This window comes from Centroberyx gerrardi, chromosome 3, assembly GCF_048128805.1.
Source record: "Centroberyx gerrardi isolate f3 chromosome 3, fCenGer3.hap1.cur.20231027, whole genome shotgun sequence".
In the NCBI taxonomy this organism is placed as follows: Eukaryota; Metazoa; Chordata; class Actinopteri; order Beryciformes; family Berycidae; genus Centroberyx; species Centroberyx gerrardi.
Genome location: NC_135999.1, coordinates 4,410,161 through 4,431,836, shown reverse-complemented (window position 1 = coordinate 4,431,836; position 21,676 = coordinate 4,410,161). Strand labels below are relative to the sequence as shown.

The 21,676-nt window shown below is 42.7% G+C and overlaps 2 protein-coding genes across 2 annotated transcripts in view; one reads left to right on the top strand and one right to left on the bottom strand.

The window, feature by feature from the left end:
• Positions 1 to 858: 858 nt before the first annotated feature.
• On the bottom strand, positions 859 to 7,208 carry LOC139930215 (beta-2-glycoprotein 1-like). The gene is given in 9 exon segments (XM_071923326.2): positions 859 to 965; positions 1,052 to 1,249; positions 2,336 to 2,515; positions 3,004 to 3,189; positions 3,313 to 3,389; positions 3,485 to 3,581; positions 5,297 to 5,476; positions 6,978 to 7,130; positions 7,133 to 7,208. Coding segments are annotated over 9 exon segments (1,254 nt in total).
• A 2,179-nt stretch (positions 7,209 to 9,387) lies between these two features.
• prkcaa (protein kinase C, alpha, a) overlaps positions 9,388 to 21,676 on the top strand; it is a 187,573-nt gene continuing 175,284 nt past the window's right edge. Inside the window, exons 1-2 of the mRNA XM_071923327.2 lie at positions 9,388 to 9,763; positions 12,277 to 12,308. Coding sequence (XP_071779428.1) covers positions 9,597 to 9,763; positions 12,277 to 12,308 — 199 coding nt within the window. The 5' untranslated portion in view covers positions 9,388 to 9,596. The remainder of the gene's footprint in view (positions 9,764 to 12,276; positions 12,309 to 21,676) is intronic.

Genomic DNA, 21,676 nt, shown 5'->3' with positions numbered 1-21,676 from the left:
TGTGTATTAGCAAAAAGGATGCCTCACTATCTGATAAAGAGAAATCCAATTTTCCTTTTCAGGGAACGCATTGTGAGAAACCTCATGGCTTGATAAATAAAGCTAAACTTGATTTGAAGGCATGTGAGCTAGTTTGATTTGAAGCTCCTCTCATAGACCTCGTAACTGAAGTTGTCATTTTGGGTGTCAGCCTTGCCGAAATACAAACTTCCAGATCTAAAGCAAGTTGTCTATAGGGAAAATAATCTGGTTTTAACATAATCGTCATTTTTTTTCCCACCTATGTACATTTGTCTCTGTAATGGCAGTGGATCCATTGAATTCTGTAACAATTTTTGAGTCAAAAAAACAAAAACTTCCTATATTGCCTCTGCCATTGACCGCCACTGCTCCCAACACTTCCAGGCATTTCAACATTTCTATTAATCCCATGAATTGCTGGATCCCCATCCCTCATCCCCATGAGTTGTGGATTGCAGATTTGAGTCTCATCTCTGTAAAAAAAATAGTTTCTTAAAAGAGAGAGAAAGTTTTTTTAATACACAGGTGGAACCTTCTTCTCTTCCAGTATAGTTAGTGCCAAACACCTATTACTGGCTATGGCAGGTGTTTGTTGTTTGCTGACCCAGATGGGAGACAGAATACAATTAATTATGTTATGGTTGTTACATTCATATATCTATGTAACCTATTACACATTACACATCGTACACACTTTTATCGACAGGGAGAGTGAAGAAAATGATCCACACAGTTGACAAATAACACAGATGGCCTCTCTTTCTTCACTTTTTTTTTATTGAGTCATTATTCATGATCTGGCTGCTCATGTTCCAGGCCAGGCAGTGCTGTGCAAAGCTATGCAGTTGTTGCAGGAGTTGTGGGTCTTGCAGGGGACGCAGCACACATGGTGATTTCTGATGGAAGGGTTTTGGGCTTTAAGGTGTACTCCACCCTGCCTGGTTCTAAAAGGGAGCACAGGAAAGTCAAATATAATATTGTCTGTAAACCAGGTCTGGTGTCTTTCTAGTGTCTTTCTTTAAGGACTCACCTTCAAAGCATTCTGGGATGGGGAGGGTTCCATCCTTACAGGTGCTGGCCACAGGGTAGCCACACTTCTCAGCACTGTTCAGACAGTAGAAGACAACATGCTCTCCATGCAGGACTCTGTTGGGTTTCAGATCGGCGATCCAGAGCTTCTTGGCATTGTAGAAGATGCGGCCTCTTTTGATGTTAACTGAGCAGGGGGCTGGGCGGAAATATAATCCGTTACAGCACGTTCTTTCTCGAAATATTGCAGATTCATGCAGTGGTTTGTAATCATAGTTTGGGCTTGAAGCAGATTTGAATCCCCAGTTTGCATGTAAGCAATCTGCGTTGAAATTTCATCTTGCTTATCAAGGTCCAAGTTACATCCTACCTGCTACACCAACTGAATTCAGTCTACATTGTCTGCATGGAGATTCAAATCTAAACATTGTTTGAGTATTATATCCACCATTCACACAACTGTTTTTTTTTCATTCATTCATTCATTCATTCATCCATTCACCCATCCATTTATTCATTGATTCATTCATTCATCCATTCATTTATTCATTCATTCATTCATTCATTCATCCATCCATTCATTCAGGTCAGAGTACTTTTGTGCTGTCACAACTGTTTTTATTCATTCATTCATTCATTCATTCATTCATTCATCCATCCATCCATCCATTCAGGTCAGAATACTTTTGTGCTCTCACAACTGTTTTTATTTATTCATTCATTCATTCATTCATTCATTCATTCAGGTCAGAATACTTTTCTGCTCTTTTGATGTTTTTATTCATTCATTCATCCATCCATCCATCCATCCATTCATTCATTCAACCATTCATTCATTCATTCATCCATTCACCCATCCATTTATTCATTGATTCATCGATTCATTCATTCATTCATCCATTCATTTATTCGTCCATCCATTCATTCATTCATTCATTCATTCATTCATTCATTCATTCATCCATCCATTCATTCAGGTCAGAGTGCTTTTGTGCTGTCACAACTGTTTTTATTCATTCATTCATTCATTCATTCATTCATTCATTCATTCATCCATCCATCCATTCATTCAGGTCAGAATACTTTTGTGCTGTCACAACTGTTTTTATTCATTCATTCATTCATCCATTCATCCATGCATTCATTCATGTCAGAATACTTTTGTGCTGTCATATTAACTGACTGACAGATAATTGACTGAGTGAATCCTCTCTCTTCTGCAATAATGAACGAGACATGAATACAGAAATTTGGCCTGAGGGTAACTGATTTTCCCACGACTCACCCCTGCAGACCGGCATGGTGGACCAGTTCCCTGTGTTCTGGCACTGGGTCTCAGCATCACCGTCCAGAACATAGTGGTCATTGCAGGCGTACTTGACCTTCTCCTTGTAGCCATGTAACCTCTTCACAGCAAAGGTGATGAAGCCGTTCGGTATGGCTGTTGGGATGGAGCAGCTCACCTCTGGGATGGGCAATACAAGAGGTCAAAAGTCAAACATGTTTTGAAGAGGTAATGCATTGTTAACAGTACACAGGTACAGAAAGGAAACTGTATGAAACATTAGAAACAACTGCTCTTTTCATATAAATAGACAGACCAGGTGAATGGAGGTGAATCCAATGTTTGCTTTTGATTTCACCCATTAAATCAACTGTAACCATGCAGGAGATAGGAGATTAGATGGGGGAGGAGACATTAAAAGAATGATTAAGCCTTGAGACAACACTGACATGGTTTGTTAGGATGTGTTCCAAATTTCCAAATATTTTGTAAAGTGAGTATATACTAAGATTTAAAGCTGGGAGAAAAATTGGATTTGTTTGATGAAGATATTTTCTATTTTTCTGATCCAGATTTTCCTTAATTTTTCCTTAAGTTTGGGAAAGCATCAATCTTCAGAGGATAAATAATGCTGCACTGCTTATGTTATTATTAACAAATCTACATACCGCGACACACCGGTGGCTCGGTGGCATTTCCATCGGCCATGCAGGATCCCCTCTCGTAACTTGGTGCTTTGGGTGGGTTGCACTCGTACGTCCAGCCTTGCCCGTACATGGTGGTGGATCCACTAATCCTATTGTCGTGGACAATTCTACCGTCTCTTGGTGGCTTGGGCAGGGCACAACTTACAGCTGCAAGGGGAGAAATGACCAGAGAATCGTACTGTCGTCAACTGTGAAGCCATTGAAATCTACTCTGTCACTCTCAAAATGGAAAATCCACCCTGTAGCTGTAGTTGTATTTTCCTCCAGTACCTTTGCAGAGGGGTGGTGGGTCGCTCCAGGTACCGTCATGTAAACACCTGCTTTCATTGGCTCCCTGCATGACATACCTGAAGGACAGAAGTTCACATCAGTCTGAAATGAATTAAACACATGTTGTAATTTCTGGATCGGTCAGGTGACTTTTCCCGTAATTCGTTCTTACCCGTCATCGCATGTGTAGTTAAGCACAGTCTTGAATGGAACCTCTGTCCTCCCCATCGCTAAGGCCTGTAGAGGCCTGGGGATTGGGCACATCTTGGCTATAGAAAAGATGTCACAATATTGACATTTAGAATATACATCGACTGTGCACAGCATCTAGTGAGGATTACTAGCAAGACAACAGTAGAATAGAACGATTAGCGATTTCAATTAATACTTACCTGGGCCTTTTAGTTTATACTGCAGCCTGGACGAACTTAAAGCGATATTCCAATATTCCAACAGATCTCGCTACGGTTATTTTCAACTGACGTTTGGTCATATGTTTTAGAGCATAATTTCGCCAAATAGCATTTTTATTGATAGATGAGAACATAGCGGAGGGATACATGCCTCTGCTACATCCATGTGTTTTTATTTAGGGCATCTTTGTTGCACAGCAGGTAGGCGAAGTCTGACATAATTCTGTAGGCTGTAAAGCATTTCTGCCATTTGGAATGTTGTCTAAAATCCTTATGGAAAATTGGGATTTGCAAGAAATGCCTAAAATAATGTCTGTGCTATACAGAGGCTTACTAGCTATACTACATTTTGTTCCATGAAATAAAATACCATTTACTAAGGCTACCTTTGTCATTTTTTTCTCTTTTAATCACTTTTTTTTATTGATTGTTGCTAGCAATATTACAACCATCCCATAGTAAGGAGTGCAAAGGCCAGAGCAAAAATAGGATTAGACTGATATATCAGGCTGCTATTGACCTTTTATTAAAAGTCGTATAATGTCATCCACCTCCTCACCTTGACCCATGACCCATGTTAAAGGAATTCCATTAGTCTGGGTTTCGGTGGAGAGTTTAGTGTCTCATGATGGTCTAAATTCAAAATTCTGGAGGAAACACTGATCTTCATAATATTTTTTATATTCCTTGGCTTGAAAATGGTCAAATTTAAATATATAATCGAGATAGGTTCTTTCTTGGGAAAGAGAAAAATCGTTTTTCTGCCTGGTTCTTTATTTAGCATATTATCACTATTATATACTGAATGTACAAAATATTAGGGACACTTCCTCTTTTCATGAAGCACACTGATGAGGTAAAACCAAGTAAAAGCCATTATCCCTTATTGATTTCCCTTATTAAATCTCTACCAATCACAAAGGAGATGTAGATAAAGAGAAGCAGATGAGTTAGAGAAAATGTTTTAGGCTTTGAGACAACTCAGATGTGGATTGTGCAAAAGGGGCTGCAGCTCAATATCAGGAAGACGTCCCTAATATTTTGTACATCCAGTGTATATGCATATTCTAGGGACACAGAAATATATGTTCATTTCTTTTGAGGTTTTGGACACTTTTGAGTAAGAGCGATATGGGTTTTTGAGAGTTGATACTGATGTTTTTGGATTAAAGCTGTTTATAGCCTATATTTTGTGCCTATACTCAATGTATTTAAAATTGACCATTTTCAAGCCAAGAAATTAAAAAAAATAATAAGGATTCAGTGTTTCCCCTAGAATTATATTCCTGTCAGGGTGGAAAAGCCTCTGAAACAGCATTCAGACCATCATGTGACACTAAAACTCTCCACTGACTAATGGGATTCTTTTAGGCGAGGAGGTGGATGACATTATACGATTTTTAATTAAAGGTCAATAGCGGCCTGATTGCATAGCTCTAATCCTATTTTTGCTCTGACCTTTGCACTCCTTACTGTGGGACGGTGGATTGTGTACATCACTCTGTATAAGCGGATAACAGCTAAATGCCTAAAACTGTAATGTAAAGATAATGTAAATGGTTGAAACTCACGGGAACATGCCAAGTCTGTCTTTGTCCATTCCCCCGTGGCGGTGCAGGCCATCCTGCGGGGGCTGGCTGTTGAAGCCACGTACCCCGGTTCACATGCGGGGGTCAGCTCCTCTCCCACATCGTACACGCGTTTTAGACTTGACTCGTCTATCCCATCGGTGATAGGCGGGCGGGCGCATACTGATCGGAGACAATAGATTTAGAGACTAAAATGGTAACAAAATAAAATGTATCCAAATATTATTTTCATTTGTTCAGTTGCAGTATTTGGGACAGTTCTCTTCAAATTGCCTGGGGACAAGTTTGACAGCATGGAAGGTAAATCAGTGCGCTTGATTTAGACTCTTTTTTTAACTACGCAACACATATCAGACCTCCTCAGGGCTGTTAAAGGAAAAATATTCCATGCTCATGTTTAGACTTTGAAAAGAACAGACTGGCTTTTGTCTGTATTGAACCAGCAGAGAACACACTAGGCTTGTATCAATAGGGGTGTGAGAGCACATGATGAGTGTTGAGTGATGATAGCAGCTGTAATCCTTAGATTATGTAATAAGAAAAAATAAAGTTACTTTAGCTAACCCATTATGCTTTTTCTGTCCCACCACCATGGTACATGGTAATGGAGGACATCATGCTGTCATGGTGGCATCTGTCTCTGTCTGTCTGTCTGTCTGTCTGTCTCTCTGTCTGTCTGTCTGTCTCTCTGTCTCTCTGTCTGTCTGTCTGTCTGTCTGTCTGTCTGTCTGTCTGTCTGTCTCTCTGTCTCTCTGTCTGTCTGTCTGTCTGTCTGTCAACACATTCTTGTGTCAAGAGCAATAGGCCTACATGACAGAAACTTCCTACTAAAACCACAGGTTCCTCTTATAGAGTAGATGATCTGATTAGAGTTTGCATATTGATGAAGAAAAACAAATTTTCTTGAAAATAATAACTACAACTATAACTCCTTAATTCTTTAAGATGCAGAGTTCATATGAGTTCATATGTTCACACAACACATGGCTGCTATTAACCAGCCATGTGTTATGTGAAGACAAGAATGGTGTGTCACGACCTGGCTCTGGAGCCATGACAAAAAAGAGGGGGACGCAGGCTGAAAGCCAAATAATGAGTAATTTATTTAAATAAAGTGTATAACAGTAAACACAAGCTAAACTAAGGATACGATGAGGCGTGATCGTCAGTAAAGTCAGTGGTGAGGGTGCGTGTGTGCATGTATGCAATGTGTCGTGTGAGGAAAAGATGTTGGATGGCTGCAAACAAAACAACACTAATGATCAGCACTCCGCCCTCCAGGTACCTGCTGCATTATAGAAACAGAAATATTTGCTAATAAGCTCAATCGCCTCTTGTTTAAGGGTGTGGTCTGATCACAATCACATTTTGCGGTTACATTTAAAAATTTTTTTTTTTTCGTGTTTTGTGACATGACACACCAACAATGTACACCCAGCAAACCATTATGTAGAAAGTTGTGAAATAAACATGCATATGTATGTATGCATAGCTACATATTATTTTCATGCTCAAACACATGTAAAATATCCCACAGAATGCCAACAGATTAAGGGCAGTGACTGATAGCAAATCAAATAGGATTGTGATACATTAGCAAGTCACAATCAATGAATACAACAATTTCATTCTAAAATACAAATAAAGCAAGCATTTTTTTTACCTTTCTTAGATGTTACAGTGGTGTATAAAGCCACTTGGCAGAGGAGCAGCAAAGCCAAAGCTGGAGCCATCATCCTGGCAGTGAGGTCTCCAAAGTGTCCCGGGGCCCTGCAGCTGCCTGTGGATGGGGGAAACATAAGGGCTGCTGGGTAACGGGCCCCTGATAGCCTGATCCAATCAGATGCCAGCCTGAGCTCTGATTGATTGAGCCCAAAGGTCGTCACTCATGCATATTTACCTAGAGTTGAAGGATAACTTTCATTTGACAGGAGTGCAGACACAAAAAGCGACTTACACTCACACATGAAGAGAGAGAGAGAGAGAGAGGGAGACTCGAAGACACACTGTGCAAACACACACACACACACACACACACACTGATTTAACTCAAGCATCCAAAATTCAAATTAATGCCATTCAAATTCAGTTTCTGCTGGCACTAATTTCTGCCCGTGTGTGTGTGTGTGTGTGGAGAGGAGAGTCAGGGGGGGACCAGACTGCCCAATTTATTTGAAAAAACTATGTGCCATGCAGAACCATAAGCACTGAGATTATGCAACACCTAACTAGGTCAAAATGATTTGTTGATTAATGGGCAAACTGTGTGTCCTTGATGGATGGCTTCATCATGGCAGATAAGCTTATTTAGATGAAATGTGTCACTGGCTGTAGATTAAAAGCTCTCCCACTTTTTTTTTTGTTTAGGTGACGGGTGTTTTAACTGGGCTTGAGCTAAATTTATCAAGCCACCTCCAAAGTACAGTAGCGCTGGTTTATCTAGCCTGATTGCAAATGTTTGCCTTTCATATCACGATGATTGAGATGGTTTGGCTGCTCTGCTGGTCAGTGAACCGAGAGGATTCCTGAAATCATAGCAGTGGAAAGGCGTTTTCAGACAGGGAGAGGGATAACACAATACTTTCCATCAAAGCAAAGCACAGACTAACTAACAATGGTAGTCTGAAAAAATATAGCCATAATCACAAGGAAGGAATATTAAGCAGATCAACAGAAACAAGCAGCACTGAGTCATAAGTGCCAAAATGGAAAACACACTGTATTATTGATCAAGTGCAATATCAATCAGTTTGTGTTCAATTAATTATGAATTTTGAAAGAAGATACAGTATATGCAATAGGCAATGCATGTCTTAGTGTCCAGGGCCTTATGAGGTCAGTGACCTAGACAGAGAGTCCGAGGGCCATCTGGGCATAATCTTGCCTGGGACACCCAAACATGCCAGGACCACTACTGATGCTGCACACCATGGGTGCTAGGCTCCTGTCAAAATACTGTATTAGGCCCCCCACCCCGATGCATCTACTTTATCACCCCACCTGTCTGAAATGCCCCCTTTAGCTTGGGGTCCCCTGAAACTATTACCCTTTTAATACATGAATACATGCTAATCTGATTGATGCTTTACATAAGTGAAGTTTTGGGAAAACCTGGAACATGGCTCACTGCCTTTCTCAGGGCCCAAGGACCTCAGGCAGTTTTTGCCATCAACCACCAGGGGTTAGGAGTAGGTTTAGGAGACGGACATATTTACTTTTTCATGTCAAGGGCCCCCACATAAATACACTGTACAGGCATGCATCTGATAACACTGTCCTATGGAATGCCATCTGACATTTTTTTGTTCTTCCATATGGTTTAGTGTAGAATTGCATAACCGTCTATACTGTAGGTGGAGAGGAAACAGTGAGAGTAAAAAAAAAAAAAGAAAAAAAAGAATAAAAAAGATAATTGTAATTCTCTATTTTTCCACACGATGACGCCCCCATCCCAAATTCCTCCAGTGGGACCAGGGGCCTCCTCCCTCCCACGGTGGATCCTGTTGCGTGACATCAGCCCGAGTGAAAGAAGGAAGCGGAGCGCAGCTGCGTCAAGACCCACAGAGATACACAGACTAGTACAGGAAGTTTGGCAAGGTTACCTTCAAAATAAAAGCGTAACAGCCTTAAGGAACCATTGTGCCACCACAGCTATGGGATAAAATGGACAAAATATTTCCCATTATTCCAAGTTGAGAGCAGCACTGCCTGCAGCTGAGTGGTACATCAAGCTCTACAGTGGCGTAAGTCATTTACGAATTCGGAACACAAAACTAGGAAAATAAGGCCCAGGTTGAAAATAACTAGACTTTTCCTTTAACCTCCCCCTGGCTGTGCAGTGGCCACCAGTAGAAGTTGTAGGCTACTGGGCAGCTCCCAGTGTCCAACAGTAGAAAACTGGGTGTACTGGGCAGCTGAATGTGTGTGCACCTGTGAAGCAGGGTGTTGCTGCAAAATGTTGTCTTTCCCATGGTAAATAACCAGGATTTTATTTTGAAAGCGCGGACAGGAAGTAGCATGTTGCGGTCGCGGCTAGCTTGACGGCGCGCGGAGCTGTCAGTAGAGCAGCCCAGTTGTAAGCGACAGGCTGGGAAAGCCCACAGACAGTAAGTACAGTGTCTCCAGTTCGGACCCGGCGAAGACCTCCGCTCTGCACTCCACTGGCTCAACACACCGGGCTGCGCGTCGGACGGGACTGAAACACACACACTACCAGAAAGAGAGAGAGAAAGAGAGAGAGAGAGAGAGAAAAGCAACAGCACTGCTTTATTTTTTAGGGGCCATGGCTGATGTGAGTTTAAACGAGTCGTCCACCGCGGACGTGGCGAATAGGTTCGCTCGCAAAGGTGCTCTGAGGCAAAAAAACGTCCACGAAGTCAAGAACCACAAATTCATAGCCCGGTTCTTCAAGCAGCCGACTTTCTGCAGCCACTGCACCGACTTCATCTGGTAAGCTTTCCGTTTCCTACCTCCACACCCCCCCCCCCCTCTCTCTAACTGCCTGTTGCATATTGGATAAGTTCAGTCGAGTCTGCTCCGCACGATGATGTAACACAACTTTGGGCTACAACTTTCCCTGCCAGCCTATACAAGCCTACAGGCCTGCAACCCGTTCACTTCTACAACACTTTGTATTTACTATTGGAGCGATAGTGCAGGGGCGCCAAACTTTCACTAACTCCCCAAATAGATATTACACCCCAGGCACCCATTTGATACGAGTTTGTTCCAGGAACCTCTCCATATGGGAAGAGTTTTGTTGTTGTTGTTGACTGAGTGTCGAATAGTGTAGCTGCCTACACTGTGCTGTGGAGGGATAATAGTGGTGTGAGTGAATTACAATAGTCACTGCTGTCCATTCTGTAGCTGGGATAATTCCCAGTGAGTGACAATGTCATTCATCCTCATTCTGATAGGAGGATCTTCTGCTACACTGCATGAGTAGAACTGAACACACTGAGACTTACTATTCTAGCGGTATGCTTGTCACATTATATGAGTGTTGACAGGCAGCAAATTGTCTTTTGTTATTATAATAATAATAATAATAATAAACTTTATTTGTATAGCACCTTTCATACAAGAAATGCAGCTCAAAGTGCTTTACAACAGAGAAATTACATGCACCGAGTGCTTCACATAAAACTTGATAATGATAGTGAGAATAAGATAAGAATAAGATTTTGTTGCCTTTTGATGCTGTTAAAGTCTGACTTTGCTCTAGTATTTCCTGATTTTAAACACATTACTGCATTGCAAGTGGAGAGACACAGTTCTGGATCTATCCCAGCTGGAGTGTATGGATGAGTGATAGGTTGCCCTGCTCTGTCACATAGTTGCACTAACTAAAGCCTCTGCAAAGCTACTGATTTCTCACTGGGAAACACTATAAAAGCCTCTAGTGCTGAATACTCTTCGGCAGCTGTACTGTACAGTGGAGCCGCCGCCCGCCGGGCACCTGACAATTAAAGTCAGAGATTAGCTACGGTTTCCCAATCACTGTCACTGTGGGCCCATGTGAAGAAAACAGTTCACCTATACACTGAATGTACAAAATATTAGGGACACTTCCTCACTGGTGAGGTGAATGCAGTTAAAAGCCATTATCCCTTATTGATTTCCCTTGTTAAATCTCTACCAATCACAAAGGAGGAGATGGAGATAAAGAGAAGCAGACGAGTTAGAGAAGGATTTTGAAGCTTTGAGACAATTGAGATGTGGATTGTGCAGAAAGGGGCTGCAACTCAACATCAGGAAGACGTCCCTAATATTTTGTACATTCAGTTTATACTGCAGAATATGTTTAGAGAAATGTTGTTAAATATGCAGATGCATTTAAAACATTTTAATGGCCAGTGACTTATACCGCAAGGCCTGCAAGGTACTGGTCTTATATTTACATCTAATTAGCATTTAAAAACTCTTCTATTTACATTGATGCAACTTGCAGACACTCTGGATTGAGCCATGTTGACAGCCCTCTACTGAAGGAGGGGTGTGTGTGTGTGTGTGTGTTCTCAAGCCATTTATGGCTTACAACCTTGATAATTTTACAGCGTGACCTGTGGCCACCAAAACGCCACTCCTTAGTCATGTGCAAACAGGCACAACATGCTGCTGAAAGCTGAACGCAAACTGCTGGTTGCTTCACCTCATTAATAAAGGAAGAGAGACTCCTCCACCCCGATTTTGTTTTGTTTTATTTCACATGGTCCTTGACATGACTCGAGTAGCTGTGCGGATCATGTAGAAGCAGGGTTATTATAGTTTTGGCTATCTCATTAGGTTTTATTTTTTATATTGTTTTCATTGTATTTTTATTTCAGTTTCAGTTCAGTTTGAGTTAGTTTTCACTGTGGCTTTGGGAGTTTTAGTTTAGTTTTTATTTAGTTTCAGTTCTAGCTGTAGTATTTTTGAAAGGGGGGGGGGTATTTTTTAAAGGTATAGTGATAGAAGTGGAATGCAAACACATCATTCATTCTTTTTAAAATGTATTTGCATGAATTTTTCAATTAGTGTTCAGTGAAAACAGCCAAAAATTCGCAAAATTCATTGTGTTTTACCCTGCACTTAAACTAAAAACATTTCACATATATTTTTTTTATCTCATTTTACTTACCCACAGTAGAATTAAAATACATGGGTGTGAGTTTGAAAACAGGGTTGTTTTTTTATTCCCTGAACAGCTGATTTGAGACACAAAGTCTTCATTTGACTGCAGCAGAAAGTAATTAAGTGTTTGGTTTATTGTTTTGTTTGGAGGAGATGAAGCGAGGCGGCCTACAACATGTGAAAAGCGGATAGCTCCTCAATGCTGTTGTTGAATATTTGCGTATATAACACAGTGCCTTAACCTTGGAATGAACTGATGAATGAATGAATGTGTGTGTGTGTGTGTGTGTGTGTGAGAGAGAGAGAGATCAAATAATTATTTAATTCCTCCTTCTGCTCTGTTTTCACAGGGGATTTGGAAAACAAGGATTCCAGTGCCAAGGTAAAATGAAATTGACGTCCAGACTTGGCTCCAGCCCACCTCAGACTGTTGACTCATTCACACATTAGGAGATCTGTGTGTGCATGTGTGTGCGTGTGTGTGCGTGTCATGTGTGTGAAGCATAGGCTGTAGAAAACATCCCAGTCCCATCTCAGTTTATAAGGTTGTGTGCATCTCTTTTGCCATTTTTTTTTATTTGACTCTCGTAATGTCCGTCTGTGACACGAACCTTCACGCTGAGGTTTGATTCTTTCTTTCTTTCTTTCTTTCTTTCTTTCTTGTTTTGTCTGTGAGAAAGTCTATGGTTATTTCTGATCACTGCTGTTTTATGAAGAATATGACAGCTAAACATCAAGGGGCCAAAAAGACAAATTGATGAACAAACTAACCAGACCAGAATTCAAGCCACATTCAACCATCCCAAGGATTTCAGTGTTTCCAAATGTTGATAAAGCTTCACCACAGTGTCATCCAGCTGGTGGAAATGGGCCAGATATAACATTGTTGCACAGTATGCTGTAATAGTGTAGTCATCGTTTGCCAAAGGAGGAGAGTCAGGGGTGCAGTAAAAAAGGACTAACAAGGGTAGGTTTGATCAATTTTATTTCATATGACATCTGTCATGATCTGACAGCTCCCCCCCCCCCCCCCCCACACACACACCCAACCCCATAACACACACACTCAGTCTCATGCACTCTTGCGGCACTGTGGATTCATCTAGAACGTGTGTTTTCTGTGACTAGAATTATGCATTTATGGTGTTTATATTAATATCTGACTATCATGGCAATAGTTAAAGTGTACTACAGCATTTCAGTGAAAGCAGGCCTATTGGTGGTGAATGGTTTGGTAAACGGGAGTCATGGGAGTGTGTCGGGGATTACTACTGAAGAGGGGATGAAAGGCAGAGGAAGGGCGGGACAGAAAGTGACAAGAGAGGAAGAGAGCGGGATAGAGAGAGAAAGAGAGAGAGAGAGAGAGAGAGAGAGAGAGACAGCTCCAGCCAGTTCAACCCCCGATCACGCAACATGGCTTGAAGGTGGATTTCCTATCCACGCATCAACTCTTTGTCATAACTCCTGATCTAATGTGGAAACAGTTGGGCTTGCCAAGCTCTGACTCTGGCGGCGAGATGATGTCAAGCTGACGTGTCACTCGGACATATATTCATTTTTTTGAATTTATTAACAGCCCGCCGCCGATGTTGGGCTTCCCTGACGTGTAGCGTGACGTTCCAGCAGTCAAAAAGTCAGCAACACGTAGAAAAATGTGAGATATTGCTGCTTTAAAATCAGTGCGGGGGACAAGAAATTCTCATTTGAAAGTGCTTTGCTTTCAATTTAGAATGCTTTCATCTGTGTTTGTCATTGCGTTTTACAAAGAGCCATTTTTCGAAAACGAGAGCCGGAAATAAAAGCATGTCGGCAGTGTCTTTGAATTCTCGGCGTCTGAGGCGAGCGTGTTCGACATGTCAAATGAAATATAGATTCACTGAGCTCGCTTGATGGGAAGCGCTCTAAGTGGATCTCTTCCAACAGTGGGAGCGAGGAACGCCGAACCCCTTCGCCTGAGAGGGCTTTTGATCTTTTGATGGTTTTAGAAGCTCTTCCCTTGAGAGAGAAAATCACTACACATGTAAAGCTAATGTAAATAACATGTTGTATAGTGTTGTACGTGCCAGGGAAGTGTCTGCGCTACTGTCTGGGAAATGTTCACATGCATTGGGGGGCCCCCATGCATACGAGCCCGTGTCTAGATGGGTTGCCATCTTTTTCCCAGTGGACCCGGCTGCCAACAAGCCAACACCCCACTCCTCTATGTGATCCAGCACGGAGGTGAGATCCAGTCTGCTCTCAGGCTTCTAGTGTTCACTACTTGGGTGCGATGTGGAAGCGGAGGCTCAGTAGCGAGGCGGTCCGAGGTGTCGGGGTGTCGACAGCCTAACGTGTTTATGCATAACCTCACATTATCGTCCGCGCCCCCCCCCCCCCGTCTCCCATGGGTCCCCTCCAACCCCACCTCTGCCTCCTGCGGTAGTAGTAGTACGCCCCTTGGGAAGCTGTCATTTGTCATCCCGCCTCATTATTGTTGCTGTCCCCGCTTGTTATACGGGAGACAATAAAGTGAACGATTAGAGGGATGTTCGATGGAGACGTCGGCCACTCCCGCGTCTTCCATCATAAATCCGCGCCGGGGCCTTTTCGATAAATAATGTCCGCCTTATCAAGATGAAGGTGATTGGTCGCAGTGCCGCGATTCAAAGTGGAAAAGGTTCCCACTTAAAAAATATCTGTTTAGCCATCAATTATTAAACGGGGCCTCCTATGAAATGAGGGTCAAGTCAACAAGCAGAGAGGAGGGAGGCTCTCGGTCGCGAAGTGAAAATGACAAAGTGATAAACCGGAGAGTGGCATTTCTGTAATAAGAGTGACATTTAATTTCCAGACCTGAAAATGTCCCCTTTTCTAAGAATAGAGTGGGCTATTCACAGAATTCGATCTCATCATAGGTGCAGTTGGAGCCTGGAATGTTCGATCTGAGTTAATTCACATATTCATGATATTTGAATGTTACTTTATGCTTGTGTGGTGATATTATTTATTTTAAAGGAACATTTTGGGGTTAAACATTTAAAAAGATAGAACGTACAAAACAGTTTTGCCCTGGTAGAGTAGCCTTGGACAACCGATTCAAAAGGTAAACATGAACTTATGTGACCGTGGCAGATAAATCAAAGCACTCTAAACATGACACTTGTAATGTAATGAGATTGTAGCCCTAGTTAAAGACGTGGAGACAAACAAGCCTATCAGTAACTACCTCTCTAGATGGTATCTGTATTGTGAACCCACTGCCTGTTGTCTCTTGGCCAGACTTACTGCGGAGTCCGATTTCAAGGCTCTGACCTGCTGCATTTGTGCGGGTATCTCCAATCACTGTTTAGCTGGCACTTCAAGTACACGCAGGCAATTTGTATACCCATGTTACTCAGCGGCTTTAGTCTTGTGATACCATTCAGACTCACGCTTTGTTTGGGAACCTAGGAGCTTGTTTTGTGAGTCTTTGATTTGCCAGTGCAGTCTTGTTCTGTTTCAGCTGCGCCCTTCATTGGGAGAGAAGTTTTCTGTTGCCGCTGAGCAGCCCTGCTTGAGTATTTTGGGGTCAAGTGCCTTCTTCAAGGGCACCTTTGTAGATACTTAGTGAGAGGAGTGTGTTACTTTCCCCGCTTCGGATTTTTTTTCCAGCCAGGTTCAGAGCCGTCTGCCACAAACTCAACTCTTTAACTTACGGGCTGTAGCTGCAGCTGCAGATTCAGATAGTATCAAGAGGCCATTGTGCCCTGCCACTATAAACAAGAAACATGAAACCATTAGTGTAGTATACAGCCCCAGAGCATAGAATATGGGATCATAATTCAGATTTTATTGATAACAAGCCTCTTTAATCCATAAAACTCTAATGCCTGTTGTTGTCTCTACTGACAGATATGAAGAAAGAAATGATTATGTAGAGCCCCACTGCTGTTGTCCATAACTTGATGTGCTTGCTGGTTTCTAAGTACAATTGCAGTGAATGCCAAATCAATGGGAAAATGATCTTTTAAACTGCTGCTTTGAATTTAAATTTGAATCTAATTTGAAGTAGGGTAGGCTAGGCTGAGGTGAATTTCTCCTAAAGGACATATTTTATCTCTCTAATGGCCAGAAAGATGACTAGATGGGAGAGAAGTAAAGGAATAGAAGAGGTGGAATTCAAAATAGCCAAAAGGTCCCAGGAAATATTTGAAGTGGCCTTTGTTCTTTTTCATTGGCAGGTGGTGTTCAGTTTTATTTGATGGTCTTCCAGTGCTGTTCTTTCTTTCTTTCTTTCTCTCTCTCTCTGGTTCATGGACCATGAATGGCATACACAGTAATCACTGCAGAAGTCCCACTTTATGTTGCATGCACTGCTTGCAACAGTGCATTATTTCCTGTAGTGTTGCTCCAGTCTGAGCTGTTGGGAAACTTCAATCTCTGCTCACCCTCTCGCTCCGATTCATGGAAGAGCATTTACTACAGTCAGGATTCAACAAAAGAATGGCAGACAGCTGATGGATCCGACCTCAGTCATCGGTTTCTTGAGAGGAGACGGGGCCGAGGTGGAGTAGGCATTTATTGGCACTGGCAGACAAATGACGCTTTCCAATGTTCTTTGATGCACAAGAGGGGCGATTAATGAGTTTTGCTGTTGTGGAGGAACCTGACCTCCAAAGAGAGTAGAGTACCTATTGTCTAGCCATGCACAGCACAAGCACTGTTTTAGCCTGCTATCCAGACACATTTGGACCAAATGTCATGACTGCTATCCTGTAATGAGAATCATCAATAACAGCAGACCTGCTGTAGAAACAAAATTGTCCTACATTATGAACTTGTGAGCATCAATGAAGCCTCTTGCTTTGGTTTGCACGTTGGCCTGAACGGGTTGTGATCGACAGAAGGCGGATCCTAACGTAACTGCAATGTGTGCATTCACGTGGAACAGCCATCTTAGAGTGAATGGAACTTCCTTCAAAATAAAAAGTCTGTAAAGGTTTGTAGCCTGATAATAGCGTTCTGATGCAACTTTGCAAAACGTGATTGTCGGCTTCTCATTCACAGTGATGGATTACCTTCACTGACCTAATTAGACATCTTGGGAGTTGTTTTCTATGCTGTCTGGAATTGAATGGGAGCGGAAAAAAATGAAATGAAAACATAAAAAATGAGCAAAAATGCCAATCATACTCGAATGTTCCTTTAAACCATCTTATTAGTTGAAGGCAAACCCACCCGTCAGCTCTGCCTCTTTGATGGTTGGCGGTCTCGTTTGATGTGTCAGACCAAACTTTGCAGTGTCACACATAGAGCGAGAGCACAAGTGTTGCCACCCACCAAATCCTGTTGATGCACAGTGGCTTTAGAACGTGCTGTATGACCTTGAGCTGCTAGGTGTTTGGACAGCACTGAGAACATCCTTGTGCACATCCGGCACAGCGTCATCCCAACAAGGCCTGCGTTGACAGTCCGTGGAAAGGTAAACTCCCTGTGTGCCCATGGTCCCCGTTCATGTCGGCAGGCACATGCGTTCTCATCTTACTTTTTTGCTGTTGATTTCCTTCTTCATCTTCCTCTTCAAACAGCATGCGTTTCTCACTCACCGTTTCTTCCAGACCTGTAGTATATACTGCAGTCTGTCATCATTTTTATCTTTTTTTCACCCAGTTTGTAACGTGCAAGGGTCAGCGTTCGTATTGACATCACCAATGCAGCGACGGTAGTACGCAGAAAGACGAGGCAGACTGTGTACAGACACCTTATGTAAGCCCTGGCCTAGATTCATTATATACCGCACAGGTCAAGTGGCGGCTAATGACAACAGATTGTCTACCGTAGCCATGAAAATATAGACATCAAGACCTAATGAGCAGTCTGTTTCGAGGGCACTACAGCTCCATTTCTGTTGTGCAGCATCTCGGTGTTTTTATAAGGACAGCGATACATGATTCATGCTTTATTTCTCCGGGGAGTTACATGTCTTCCCATAATAAACCATCTTTTCGTGAGAGATGTGTGTGGGTTTATTACAAAGTAAACCTCGAGTGGCCTGAAATGAACCATGCCGATGTGCGTCTCGGTGAGTAATTCCGCAAGGGTGAATTTGCTGGAAAACGGTGCATCCATGCAGGTTTTAGTCAAGCAGCTAACGTTTTCAATTGTCTTTTAATTGGAGAGCAGGAATGAGACATTACATAAGCAAAACCTCTCTAACATGCACAAACACTGACACACTAAGACATTTAAATATGTTGAGGAATCGCAGCTCATTTTCAGCAGTTATGTAGGCGTAATGTCCCCAACCTCTCATGCAAAGTTGAATGCAATCACTCTCATTAATTTAGGCCAATTATGGCAGGCAGTGATGAGAAAATGTTTTAGGAGCCTTGTTTGAAAATTAGTAGCTAGGGGCTTCATTAAAAAATAGGTCCTTGCATACAAATTTTGCGCTCATAACCAAATCCAAGCTTGGGCTTAATGAAAAATTGATCTCAAGACCAAAATCAGAAGACTCCATGCATCTTTTCTTCAATTTGTTCCTTATCAATTCATTTATCTGTTTATGTATTTATTTTTAGTCCCGAGACAGCAGGGGCTCTATGGATCGCATTGTCGGTCGGTGAGTCGGTCGCTCTGTTTACCACTTTTGGTCACATGGGTGAAAGTGTGCCTCAGGGAGTTAGATTCCCAGCTGGGACGCTTCCACAAAATTTAATGTCGCGGGACTCTTAGTCTTGTTTATTTATTTACCCACGCAAACACGGGGAGAACATGCAAAGTCCACACAGAAAGGGTCAGGGCCGGGAATCGAACCCGGGTCCTTCTTGCTGTGAGGTTAAAGCTCAAAGCTAGAACAATTCCTATCACTTTTCAAGCTATGAATGCTATAGATGTAATGCACAAAGTTAAGTTGTTCTGCGCAAGGGTCCTACTGAAAGCGTTTGTGACAGACACAGGTGAGCCTTGCTGGCTGTGGTTCAAGGATTCCCAGGAGACCTCTGGAATGTCAGATACACCCCGAGGGCTCGCCTTGATACATCAGATTCAGAACATAAACTCTGCCTCGGTCGGGGCTTTGAATTACAGACCACCCTGCCGCCTTACGTCTTTGTTTTTGCCTTTGTCTCTATCCTCTGTCTTTGTCTTCCTCTCTTTTAAGGCCGCAGTATACTCACAACGAAGGCCAACTTTGCCCGAAACTGAGCCACAGTCGAACACGTCGCCGCATACAAATGTGTGTGTACGCTCTCTCGGCTTCGTATTGTTTGTTTACTGACACTCCAAGCCAGTGGGGTTGCATGAAGATTGAAGAGACGTTAACATGGAGACAATCAACCGCAAAAGGAGACGCTTTCCCACAAGACGACACAACCAATCGTGTGATATTTTAGATCGGTTACAGACGGTCATGCGCTGCAGGCTGCTGTGTGTGAAGAATTTGACGTGTTCGGCCAGCAAGCCTGTGCACGCTACGGAAGCCAAAGCCAATGCGGAGCCTTGTTTTCTCTGCAAATGTGTCCTTTTGTTCGTCCAGCCGAATTTAGTTTCTGCAGCAAGTACACTAATCTTTACTTTACTCTCTCTCTCTCTCTTTCTCTACTTCTCTGACTGTCGTTCTCTGTCATTCTCGTGGCTCAGAGCCAGAACACTACGGTACCCGCTACAATGCACTCTCCCCCGAGTAGATGCCTTGGGGGGTCGCCCTTACGTCCGCATTCTCTCTCTCTTTCTCTCTCTCTAACCCTAACCCTCCGCACACACATGTAGTCTCGTCATTCCATGCCACTGGTAAATCAGAGGAGCGTATCCGTGAGGCATTTGGTCGGGGTGGGGTTATTCCTCTCATGGCAGGATTGAGATGTCTCAGCTGCTGGATGCTTGAGACTGTTGTGGCCCAGAGTTAGATACGTTGTCCTTTCGAATAGAGAAGAGCAGAGAGCGGGCGTCGTGGCATGTGTGTGGGTGTGTGTGTGTGTGTGTGTGTGTGTATGGGCGTGCGTTTATGAGAGGGAGTGGGAAGGGGGCAGAGTTCAACTTAGACTATATATAGTGTTGCTCATCGGCCCCCTGAAGAGATAGACTGCTGCACATAGCACTCATGTTCTGTTTATAGGAGTACACTTGCTCTGTCTTTTTAGCCGGCCACTGTGCGATTACATAAGGGCCTCAGCTGAGGATACACATATTAGTCGAGTTCTGCGGATGTTAGCAACTCGGTGGGCTGACCTGGAACCTTAGCAACATTACGTTTTAGCCAATAACTCCTGAACTGTGTGGCATAGAATCCATTTTTTTCTCCTTAGATTCCTTGGCTCATGACAAATGCATTGCACATACTGGCTTTCATTTCCACCATGACGGCTTTTCCGGCAATTTGAATTTTGTTTTTTTTCGCTATTTCTCCCACAGAGTTGATAGAATCTCCATGAAATTTTGCACACAGCATCTTTGGACTTCCTAGATTACTGCTATTATGCAGCAAATTGGAAATAAACGAAATGGACCGGACTTCTTGAGTGCGGAGTGATATGATCAGATCTGAAATAAGCTTCTGAATAACAGACCTCAGAATGCCTGCAGTGGCCAATCAGAATTGAGTATTCAACAAAGCCGTGATATAATGGTAGATGTTCTGGTCCTATGGATTACAGTGTAAGAAGTCTATCATGCAGGCAGACATGCTGTCGAGGATTTGAGACTGAGTGGAGAAAGACTTATACCCCGAGGAAACTATAATCCACGTGATTATAGTTAGCTAGTGTGATTGACACATAGACCTTGATCAGGACCGTGACCCGTGTGATGACCCCTGGTGCCTGTAAAGGGAGCCTGTCAGATTAGAGGTATGATGTGAATATGGCCTCCCTGAGAGTGCCCATAATAACTAGTGCTGCACCAGCAAATCCCCAGCAGTAAAACCGCTTACTCTTAAAGCCTCCCCGGGTGTAAAAGGCTCACCACCCCGGATCCACATCCACCCTACAAAGTAGTTAAAACACCTCCCAGCCATTTCCTTCCATTACCTTCCATTACCTTAAACCCATACCGACACCTCTGATCCGCTAGGACAAAAAACACACTGAACACTGAAATCACCATTAAGTAAGATTATGGTGAGAGGCCTTCCACATCTGGTAGCTTTGTTCTGAGACTAGGTGTTCCAGCGCACAAAGTACAGTGCATTAATAAAATGTAGTATGCGCAAACATTTGGACAAAGCCGAGTTCCTTGTTATTGGCCCTGATGACATTTTTAGACCAGAGTTATCTCTGAATCGGATTTAAACCTAAAAGGCTGATTGGGACATATTTTTTCAACTTCAACAAAGAAATTGGTTTTGTCTTTTAAAGGGGCAATGCAACGTTTTTGACGCAATAAATCGATAGGATGTTATACCATATCAGTCTGTGTCTGTCTGTGACCCTGTGTATACATGCCTGAAATTGGCTTTCCAGTGATGTTCATGACGTTTTGGGTGTATATACCATTTGCTGTGGGCGTGGCCAGCGTTTAGCTGGATTGTGGAGGCTTTACGGATGCCGGTTACCTCAGCTTCATGCTAGATCCAGTTTCAAGGTAGAGACAGCTCATCAAGATGAGTGACAAGTGCCGGGGCAGGAATTGAACAAATGCCTCAAGGCGAAAAGTTGCAAATTATAGCTCTAAGTACACTGAGAGACTTGTGCTTTATGCTCATTTCACATCAGCTCACACAGCACATTTACCTGTGATTATAAGTGTTGATTTTTCAGTGATAATCATTAGGAGTTGACAAGTGTTGATTGAGCT